General features: G+C 54.4%; 4 protein-coding genes across 4 annotated transcripts; 1 reads left to right on the top strand and 3 right to left on the bottom strand.

Annotated features, from left to right (window-relative positions):
- Positions 1-388: 388 nt before the first annotated feature.
- Positions 389-1,270, bottom strand: PV09_06117 (uncharacterized protein). The gene is made up of 2 exons (XM_016359713.1): positions 948-1,270; positions 389-884 (listed from the first exon to the last, which is right to left on the bottom strand). Exon 2 carries the CDS (start codon positions 873-875, stop codon positions 471-473), a length of 405 nt encoding a protein of 134 aa, XP_016212549.1. The 5' UTR covers positions 876-884; positions 948-1,270; the 3' UTR covers positions 389-470.
- Positions 1,271-2,665: 1,395 nt separating this feature from the next.
- PV09_06116 (uncharacterized protein) lies at positions 2,666-4,760 on the bottom strand. The gene has a single exon (XM_016359712.1). The coding sequence runs from the start codon at positions 4,619-4,621 to the stop codon at positions 2,942-2,944; it is 1,680 nt and encodes a 559-aa protein (XP_016212548.1). The 5' UTR covers positions 4,622-4,760; the 3' UTR covers positions 2,666-2,941.
- Positions 4,761-4,898: 138 nt separating this feature from the next.
- PV09_06115 (uncharacterized protein) lies at positions 4,899-7,324 on the top strand. Its single transcript, XM_016359711.1, has 2 exons — positions 4,899-5,103; positions 5,168-7,324. Exons 1-2 carry the CDS (start codon positions 4,976-4,978, stop codon positions 6,762-6,764), a joined length of 1,725 nt encoding a protein of 574 aa, XP_016212547.1. The 5' UTR covers positions 4,899-4,975; the 3' UTR covers positions 6,765-7,324.
- PV09_06114 (uncharacterized protein) lies at positions 7,312-9,752 on the bottom strand. Its single transcript, XM_016359710.1, has one exon. The coding sequence runs from the start codon at positions 9,625-9,627 to the stop codon at positions 7,909-7,911; it is 1,719 nt and encodes a 572-aa protein (XP_016212546.1). The 5' UTR covers positions 9,628-9,752; the 3' UTR covers positions 7,312-7,908.
- Between the last annotated feature and the right edge of the window lie 1,046 nt (positions 9,753-10,798).

Genomic DNA, 10,798 nt, shown 5'->3' with positions numbered 1-10,798 from the left:
TCCTTTGCACAGCTTACAGGACGACTTCAAAAATCAGACTACACAGCTGCTAGTGCCTATTTGCGAGTAGACATGTGCTGAGGTTGAGTTTGCACTGAGGATCGTCTGGAATTATGAGAAAGGTGGGGAAGGAGGGGGCATATCAATTCCAACTCAATGAAGAGGCCAGTAGCGTCTTTGCTTTGAGCTGACATTGGCCAAGATGTTGGGCATCGACGTTATGCCCCCCACACGCTACAATCGAAATCGTAGAACTGCGCCAACATATGTACTTAACAATGCGAAGCATGTGAGATACTCAAATCCTTAGATGGTGAGCTGGGCTCTCCCATGTGGATTGACTCTCAGTTCTTAGCCAGATGAAACCAAATTTTACAGTATTTTTTCAAAAGTCTGGGAGATGTATACAAATGCGGTGATGCCTGATTTGACGGAAACGTCCTAGTACTGCATGGCGAAGCGGCAAGGATTCATTCGCGGTCGACGCGGATGCCACAAGCGCAGTATAGAACGTTCAGCGGATCCATCGTACTCGGATGACAAAGATTCGAGATACACTGGAAATCCTCAACGCATGCGTCCAACATTTGTGTCATGGCCGACATACGGTGTTCTCTCAGGTCGTCGTAGAGGACCAGAGGCTTGCAGATCGTTGATCCAACAGCAGTGTTCCGGAGAGCAGTCTCGATTCCAGAAGCATTGATTTCGGTTTCGATCCGCCCGCGTAGCGAAGTTTCATTGAGCCAAGCGAAATGGACACATCTGGTCGGAAATGCCTTTGCTGAGGATACTCGTGGTTGCGAAAGGAGTGTCCTATCATCTCGTATTCCACGTAAGCCCGGGTGTGCCTTGACCGCTTGCCTTCTCGCCAACATGGCTCTAGGCTGTGTATTGTGGTCAGCCGGGTAAAGGGCGGCAGATAGTTTTCTTCCTAACGTAGCGCGTACATCCAATGACAGCCTTGTCCCACCGCACTTGCGGCCCCAGGAGCATTTTACGACAAGGATGACTGTCTGTCCGCCCTGATTGACTGCCGGAAAGTGGTCATCGTTCGCAACAAGGCCAAGCGAGCTGCAGAATGATAACGCACCCGGCTACGACCCCACCCTCCATCGTTCGCCCGCTTCAGCAAGACTTTGGTGGGTGTGTTCAGAAGTTCGAGCGAGCAAGACCTGTATGGCCAGGAGAGTTTATGAGGATTCTCGAAATCTAAAGATTGACGTTGGATGTGGCAGAACCCGAGCAAGCAAAGCATATATGCTGCGGAGGGTGGAGAGGGTGGAGAGGGTGGAGGGTGGAGGGTGTGGAAGTAGTTCAAGCTCACTGATTGGTCATAAACCGCATCCTTGGACGCACGTCGATAACATTTGTCGACGACAACATGCAAGGATAACTCTCGGCTTGAATCGAGCTTGAATTTCCTACCCTCATAAGCTTAGCAGAATTCGATTGGCGCATTTCGCGCAGAGAGGTGGCGTGTATATATCCCACACGTCAGCGGCGACCAACTCCTTGCACGAGAATACTGGAAACAGTCGTGCATGGGATTTTATCAGTGAGCACATGTTCATACGTTTTCGTTTTCACACAATGTACGTCGATGGCAACGCTCAGCACTCACAGTACACGAGGTCGCTTGTCGAGCCCTATGTATACATCGACCAAGTCCGGCCTTGTTTTCTGAATTTGCTCGATGATGATGATGCTCAGTTTTATTCAGCAAGCACGACGCAGGATTCTTGCTGGATTGATGGTAGTGTGGAGCCGTTGATTAAGACAAAAACGTGGGACCATTTGTTTCCAGATCAAGAACCGTATGTCAAAACCTAATGCTCGTCGTCCTTGCTAACGGGCGCTGGTAGTCATATAGATTTGGATGTCACACGCCTGTCCTCCGTATTGACAGCACCAAACTCCCCGCAATCCCCCTCTGTCGCTGTAACTCGATGTTCGTCACCCGGTTTAGGCCAGGAAACAGGCAAATTTTCTTGCGCTCAGTGTGGAATGTCATTCGACCGAGCCTCTGGAGTCGAAGAACACGCCAAAGATAGACGACACAAGCCGTTCTACTGCAAAGAGTGCGGCAAATTATTTTCTAGGCGAGATGCTTATTTGAGACACCAAACCCTTCACAAGTCGCAGGGGCGACACCCGTGTCAGAACTGCGCAAAGTACCAAGGCGCGGACGCTTTTCGGCGACGAGACCACCTCCGACAGCACTTGCGAAAGTTTCATCGCATGCACCTCACCGTGGAGGAATTTAACTTGTACGTTGCACGCTCTAAGAGGGCAAGCTATTGAGAGAATTTATGACCATTTTGGTTCTAAGTCAATTCATCAATCATTAATTGAATGTATTGAACCAGAACGATCTGTGTTATCGTGAAATAAAGTGATGATCGAGCTCGCGGACATATGGATAAAGCGCAAATACTAGTAAAAGAACTTGATTTGAACAATTGGAGTGGCAGTCCTCAATACTTTGAAATGGCAATAAATATGATTGTCGCTAAGTTTTTATTCATGAATCTTCTTGCTGCGCTTATTTACTAGGACCATAAAAGACGAATGCACTCCTCAGCCTGTGTGATTATATTAATTCAGTGCTTGTGCTCTCGACTGCTGCCTCCCGTATTATTACAATGCATTACTTGTTTTTCGTATCTCAAAACTTCAATATTGATATGAAAGCTGATTCTACGTCAAGGTATCTGAAAAGCATGACCAGAGGACAAGTCATCTCGATTAACAAGACAACGCCCTTGACATGCAGAGTACAGCCTATCGAGAGTTATGGCAGTGTTGCGATGTTCGTTCAATTACCTGGACGGTGTATAGATTCCTTTGATACTGACGTATACATATATGATTGCTCTTTTCTCTGCAACACACTTTTCGCGCAGATATAGATTGGGTATCACAACGACGGAATAAACAAAGGCTAAGCCCAGACGCCCAAACCCCATCCTCCACTTTTTTCACCCAACTTCGCATTCGCGCCAAGGCTCTGCCGCGTTCGAGCGTAACTCGTCTCTACAGCAGCATTCGAGACGCCGGGCTTTACGCTTCCTGGAACAGCTCCTCCTACTAGGCCATGACTCAAGAACCTATCCCTTTCAAGTTCTACAACGCCCCGAATCCTTAGGTTTGTTGCGAGGCTTGCGCCAGCCCAGGCACCAAGCGTGTTAACAGCCCGAAGAGTACCTTTGGCAGGAGTAGGAATGGCGTCTTTGAGTGTGAGGGATGCAAGCTTTGAGTCAATTGGGTTGGCGTCATGAGGACGGAGATGCGCAGGGATAATTGAAACAGCAGGCTCATCGGATGATGATTCTGCTGATACTGTCTCTGTGACCTTCGTTGGGGGCATCGAGCTTATACTTTGCCGCTGTAAATTTCCATCTACTTCGGATAAAGGTGCTGCACGGGCTGTGGGACGTGATAGTCCCAGTCGTGGCGCGTACTCCCGTATCGGATCCCAGCTTTGCGTCTTTACAAGATCTTGCAAGTCTGAGATGATGCGTTGCTTGATTCCTGGAATGTTGGAGATACCGCCAGTGACAATTATGTGCATAGTGCAGAGACTACGAATGTCAATTGGAAGGTGACGGAGCACCTCGTATAGCAGACGTGAAAGAGGAAGATCATGATCGTCCAAATCTCGCGTTTGTGAAGCGCTTCCAAAAAGAGCCGTCTCTGCTGGTTCCGCGAGAGCCTGAAGAGGAAGAGAGACTTGCGATATGCCGGCATTTTTTGAAGTAATCGGTATCGTGATGGTAGTAGTTTCTTGTTCTTCGTCTTCCGTGGCTTTGCTGCTAGCTCTGCACCAGGCCGCTCGACATAATACATCGTCTACTTCTTCGAAGTGAGGTTTATATTTCGCGCTCGCGCCTTGTTTCCTTGCCTCCCTCCTCAGCAGCCGTCTCACATCTTTTGCCAGTGCTCTGCCAGCCCTGATGCTTCTTAACTGCCGCACTTCTCTATACTCGCACACAGCCGTTGCCGTACTCTCGAGCCAACCAATCTCGAGTACGATTGCACTCCTCACGCCTGCGCCAACACAGCTCATCACGGAACACGGAAAAACCGTCACGCTCACGGCTTGCAGTCCCTCGAATAACCGTCTCAAAAGAATGCTCAGCAACGGACGCGGCAGACTGGACGGCGCAGTCAAAGAGATTCTCTTTGCTCGATTATCCAGTAGCAAAAACCTCGCCTCCGCCTCCCTGATGAGTTTCTCGACCCTGTCCTCTACAACGCCTAAGTCGAGATGCCTCACATCCAGCGACCCCCAAAGCTCATAACCCTCCCTGCCAGATCTGTTCTCAAAATCAACATCCCAGTGCCTATAGTCGCCAGACCGTCGCCAAAGCTCGGGGGAGTAGGATATTCGGCAACGCGGAGCTGATTCTCCCGCGAAACCAGCGCGAAGGTTACGAGATCCAAATTCAAATATCAAGAGATTCTCGTCGTCGATACGGAAGGATGATCCGGGAGATCCATAGAGTCCAGACACAGAACGGGAAAGAGGTGTACGTGGACTGTCCGCTGAGCTCTGCAGACCGCTGGCGCTGGGACGGGCTCGGATTTTGTTGTGGGACAGAGAGGGGGTTGTGGACGACATTGCGAAGGCCCCCGCGAATCGAAAAACCTATGGTATGCGTCAAATGCAGCGGCTTAATTTCTAAAGTCCGTGGCCAGCATCAGCTTTGAGAATATCGATCAATCATCCTTTGTTGCAAGCAGACCAAAAAAGAAACTTCGACGCCATCCATTTTACGTTTTGATATGTACAAGGCTGAAAGAGTTGTCGGCCTGAGGCATTAGTTCTACCGCATGAAGAGCTTGGACCCGAACTCTTGGCGCAGCGGAGGACTTCGAGAAAAAAAGTTCTCCAGCAACGAAGGAAGCGTGAACTTTCCCTACCACTGCCATTGCTTCCGCGAAACATCGGGATTAGCTATCCCTGGGCGCAAAAATGGCTCCTATATATGTCCTTTCCGAGACCAGCGCTGGCTATGCGCTGTTCAAGTCCTCGGATAAGAAACTGCTGAAGCGCACTGATATTGCGGATAAGACAAAGACGGCAGAGGATACCTGCTCGCTGTAGGTCGCTATATTTTCGTACAATCAAAACACTATAGCCGCCGCTAACTTTGATGATCTGCAGTCTTAAGCTCAAAGAGTTTCGCAAGTTTAACAATGCGACCGAGGCGCTCAACGAAGCGGCCGCCATAGGCGACGGTAAAGTTACGCCCATGTTGACAAGCTTCCTCGAATCTCTCAAGGACGAAAAGAAGGCCTCATTGGCCGTCGCAGACTCGAAACTTGCTGCGTCTATTAACAAGATTCCCGACCTATCGCTAAACCTCGTCTCTGATTCCACAACAACGGACCTATATCGCGCCATCCGTGAACATTTGCCCAGTCTCATCACCGGTCTCACGCCAAAGGATCTCGACACCATGAATCTCGGTCTCTCACACAGTCTCTCACGGCACAAACTGAAGTTCAGCACGGACAAGGTCGACACAATGATCATCCAGGCGATTTCCCTGCTCGACGATTTGGACAAAGAGCTGAACCAGTACGCCATGCGCGTTAAGGAATGGTACGGCTGGCACTTCCCGGAAATGGCGCGTATTATCAACGACAACGTAGCATACGCACGAGTTGTGCTCACCATGGGTATGCGCTCCAATGCGTCCAAGACGGACCTTTCGGACGTACTTCCCGAGGAGATTGAGGGTGCCGTGAAAGCCGCTGCCGAGGTGTCTATGGGCACGGAAATCACAACGGAAGATCTGGAAAACATTCAAGCACTTGCGGAGCAAGTTGTGGACTTTACCGAGTATAGAGGGCAGCTCTCCTCGTACCTCAGCAATCGTATGCGAGCCATTGCACCCAACCTAACTGCCCTCGTTGGCGAGCTTGTCGGTGCTCGTCTCATTGCGCACGCTGGTTCCCTCACCAACCTTGCCAAGAGCCCCGCGTCTACGATTCAGATTCTCGGTGCGGAGAAGGCTCTGTTCCGAGCACTGAAGACCAAGCACGACACGCCGAAGTACGGTCTCATATATCACGCCTCGCTCGTTGGCCAAGCGACAGGCAAGAATAAGGGTAAAATCGCGCGTGTATTGGCGGCCAAAGCTGCTCTCGGACTGCGCGTGGACTCGCTGAGCACTTGGGGCGCTGACCAAGAACATGACGCCAGCGAAGAGCCGACGGAGGAGGAGCGCAGTGCACTCGGCATCAGCGCGAGACGCTACGTCGAGAACAGACTGCGAGCCATTGAAAACAGACCGATCAAGTTTGACAGGAGCGGCAATGCCATCGCGCCGCCCAATGCTCAGCCAGGGAAGTGGGAGATCAAAGAAGCGAGGAAATATAACAAGAACGCCGATGGTCTCACCGGCGACGAACCGGCGGCTTCTGCGCCAGCCCCGAAGGTGAAGAAGGAGAAGAAGAGCAAGCAACCACTGATTGAAGAGGTGAACGGGGCTGCGGCCGAGGACGAGTCGGACTCAGACTCGGACTCGGAGATGGAAGATGCGCCCAAGTCGAATGGCACAAGCGACAAGAAGCTCAGCGAAAAGGAGGAGAAGGCCCTGAGGAAAGCTGAAAAGGCAGCGAGGAAGGCGGCGAGGGCGGAGAAGCGACGGCTAAAGGAGGAGAAGCGGGCGAAGAAGGAGGAAAAGAAGCGCAAGAGGGAGAGTCTCGGGGGCGAAGGGGAAGAGAAGAAAAAGAAGAAGAGCAAGAGCTCATGAGCGCGAGACGAGGTGAGGGCCGGGCAGGAGAAGGGGAAAAAAAAAAGAGAATAAACGTGGTTCTTAAGGTTTTCCTGTTTCTTTCTACAAGAGTTCAACTGACGAAGGGAGGGGTGTCATTCCCGCGCGGACGTTGGGAAGGGGGGACGCGAAACGGGGGCTCTCGGCGTTCTTGTTTGTCTCTTTTTGTCCTATGCTCCTCTCTTGTCATACAGTCTCTCCCATCGGCGCAGAGAGATGGGGGAAAAGAGAGAAAGAGAGAGAGAGAGAGAGAGAGAGAGAGAGAGAGGACTCTTGTATATCATGGGCTGTGGAGCGTATCCCTACTCGAACGCGCCGTTATTGCCTGCATCGGGCGGGGTTCTTCGTTTTCTCTCTTCGGGCTCGTTCTTTCTCTTTGATGGGGGATCTATTTTCTTTTTAGAGCCGTTTCTTGCGCATCACAGGGCGTTCGTTTTTCGAAGGATGGGAACGTTTTTACTATTACTCAAGCCTTTGATATAAAAAAGGAATGGGAAAAAAAAACCGAAAAAGAAAAAGTTGACGTCTCCTGTTCCCAATTTCATTTTGTTTTTCTAATTCATATATATATATATATATATATATTTGTATTTTTTTTTCTCTTAAATATCTCTAACATCCGTTTTTTCTCCTTTTTGATCATCCTCCCTCGCTCCATCGCCTACAGCATTCATGAAAGTTCAAACTCTGCTCGGATCGTCTCGGCAGGCCAATGCCACGCCACCTGCGTCTCCTCGGTGCGCTGTCTGCCAAGGAGCATGAGGATAGGGGAGGGAAAGAGGTTCGATGGGAAGCGCACCGACCCTCGGAGCAACGCAAAGTCAAGCGTGTCGTCGACGGCGGATGCAAAACGAGCGACTGGAGGCAAATGCGGGAGCCTGGCACGGCCATGTGCAGTGTTGAGCGCAGCGTGGAGCCAGACCGCATCTTGGAGAAGTGTCGAAAGGCCCCGGAAGGGGGTGAAGACAAAGTGTCATCGCACGCAGGCACGCTCAGGTTCACGCGATGCGATGCAAGCGGATGGGCGTCAGAGCCTGCTGGTGCTGCTCTTGCTGCCGGCCGCGGGGTTGCGGGGCGAGCGGGCGATGGCGTCACGGCCTCGGCCGCTGCCACGCTCAGCTAGTCAGTCGACGGAGACGGCGGCTTCGAGCTCGCCGTAGTGCTCGAAGAAGCTGTCGAACAGGTTGATGGCGTGCTCGACGTCGAACGCGCCGCAGGTCTCGCGGATCGAGTGCATGCTCAGCTGCGGGTTGCCCAGGTCCAGGGTGCGGGCGCCCAGCTTGGCGGCGAGCATGGGGCCGATGGTGCTGCCGCAGCTGGAGTCGTTGCGGACGACGAACAGTTGCAGAGGGACGCCGGCGGGGCGTGTCTTCGCGGACGAGGATGGCGGGGGGTAGGAAGACGGCTTCGCGCGGCGGGCGCACTCTTGCACCAGGACGAGGCCGGGCGAGTTGGTGGCGTAGCGGTTGTTGGCGTTGATCTTGATCACGGTGCCCTTGTTCATCTCGGGCCGGTGCGACGACTCGTACTTGGCCGGATAGTTGGGGTGCACGGAGTGCGCCATGTCGGCGGAGATGAGGAAGCTGGTCGCAAGCGTCTGCTCGAACGCCGTCCTGGAGCCGTCCTCGACGTGGTCGTAGCTCGACTGGGAGTGCTCGGATGGGACCGCATCGGACGACGCTGGCAAGCAGGACAGGCGCCGCAGGATGGCCGGGAGCATGTTGCTGTTGGCACCCTGCGCGGTGGTCGAGCCGATCTCTTCGTGGTCGAACAGAGCGATCAGTCGAATGGTCGGGTCCTCCTCGAGCGCGCTCTCGGACGCCAGCGACTGGATGAGCGCCTCAGTCGCGCAGAAGGTCATCATCAGATTGTCGAGGCGGGGCGAGAAGATGAACTCGTTGTTGATGCCGCCCAGACACGACGGCTGAGTGTCGTACAGAACAATCTCGAAATCCTGAATGTCCGTTGGCTTGCACTGTGCCTCCCGCGCAAGCAGATCAATTATGTACGGGTGATGACGCTCCGTGACGAGCTGGAGGGGCTCAAAGCTAGAATCATGGTTGAGATTCGTAGCCTCGAGCTTCTTTGCTGACTCGTCGACCTCGCTCTGACCCGTCCTGTTGAGCTCGGCAGCAACGAGCCCGCAGATGGGAAACAGGTGCGTCTCCTTGTTTGGCTGGAAATTCTCCTGGCGGTCCAGGTGGATGGCGAGGGTGGGGATCCTCAAGATGGGCCGGTCGACCTTGACGAGGCGGCTCTCGAACTTGCCGTCCCCGGTCTTGACCATGACCCGACCGGCGATGCTGAGGTCGCGGTCGAACCAAGTATGCCACAGCCCGCCGCCATAGGTCTCGACGCCAACCTGCAGGAAGCCATCTGACTGCTTGCGGCTCGCCGGTTTTATACGCAGGCAGGGGCTGTCCGTGTGGGCGCCGACCATAGCGACGGGGTTACCAGGCTTCCAAGCGGAGCCGATGGCGAAGGCGACCAATGTGGACCCGTTTCTGGTAAGGTAATATCTGCCGCCGGGCTTGAGAGTCGACGACCACGAATCACGCTCGCGGATTGCCTTGAAACCTGCCGCCTCAAGCTTCTGCTTGGCGGAGCGCACGGCGTGGAAGGGTGTCGGCGAGGCATTGACGAAGGTGAGGAAGTCCTCTGCGGCTTTCAGGTGCGCGTTCGAGGCCATTGTGCGGATCCCAACGTAGTAGGCGGCTGCTGGTGCTGCTCTTCGTGGTATCGCCGGGCGCTGGGAGGGGGGGCTGGCTGCAGAGAGGCTGGATGAGAGAGACCGCAGTGACGTTGAGCGGACTTGCGGACAGCGAGGGAGGACGTATAGCATCTATCCTCTTGGTTTGAATAGACTGCTTTGCGGTTCTCGACTGCGGGAAACCAGGAGGTCACGAGGAGGGCGATTCGATTGGTAATGGGATAGCGTGCCAGACCGGAGCTGCAGGTTGATCGCTGGGCCGGTCGTGAGTGTTTGCATGCAGCGTGCAATGTGAGGAGTCCGGCCCACTGGGCGGAGGCTCAACCCCCGCCGCCGCCAGGCCGAATTGGGGGGGGGGGGCTTCCAGGGGGCTCTTGGGGGGTTCGGCAGCCACCAAGTCGAGCATCACGCACGCAGCCAACTGCCAGGCAAGAAAAACGCCCGCATCATGATCCCAATGCTGTCATGCACTGGCGCAGAATAGCACAACAGAAGCGGAAGACAGTGCCAGGCCAGGCATCGGGGAGAGCAGTGTGACAGGCACAGCAGCCACTCGTTCCATGGAGGGGAGTCTACGCGTCACCAAGTCTTGTTGTGAAGAGGTCGTACGCGCTTCCGCGCGCTTTCTGCAGCAGATCCGCGACGAGGCAGCTCCTACAAGCAGGCCATCGCGCCGCCTCCACGCGTGAGGACGTGATCACGTATGCAGCCTACAGGACCGCCGTGGCGGACGACACATGCGACGGCCTTGGCCCCGGTGACGTGAACATCGTCTCTTCGGCTTCCCCCGCCACCGATCTACACGTACTTGTGGGCGGCAGGACCAGACAAGGACCACGCCTGGACGCGCAGAGCACGCGCCGCAAAAGAACAGCAGCACCTGTCACAACAACGGGGTTTGGCGCGCCGTTGCGAAAGGATGATCCCCTGCGACGGGCGGGTTGCTTGGGCCGTTCCAAAGCTCGACAGCTTCCACGCAAGGAGTCTCTGTCGGCCGTCCAGCCATGCCGGGCCGGGCTCAGAGCCGGGCCCAGCTGTCCTTGTGCTGTGTGGAATTGGTGCCTGTCAGCCAATCGCGGGGGCGGCAGCGCGTGGGCTCTCGAACAAAAACATCGCGGGCGTCGAAAGCGCGGCCGCACAGCAGCGTGAAGGGGGATGGGGAACAACAAGAGGCCGCGAATATCAGCGCCGGCGCAGGCACCTGGCTCGTGTCTCTCGCCACGTCGCTTCCTTTCAATCGCACTGCTCTGCCCAGCGTCGCTCTGCTGCAGCCTCTGGAGCTCTTCGCTCGTCGCGCTGCTCG

The sequence above is a fragment of the Verruconis gallopava genome (genome assembly GCF_000836295.1).
Source record: "Verruconis gallopava strain CBS 43764 unplaced genomic scaffold supercont1.20, whole genome shotgun sequence".
Taxonomy (NCBI): Eukaryota; Fungi; Ascomycota; class Dothideomycetes; order Venturiales; family Sympoventuriaceae; genus Verruconis; species Verruconis gallopava.
Note: the sequence above shows the minus strand (reverse complement) of the source record. Positions and strands in the feature narration are given on the sequence as shown.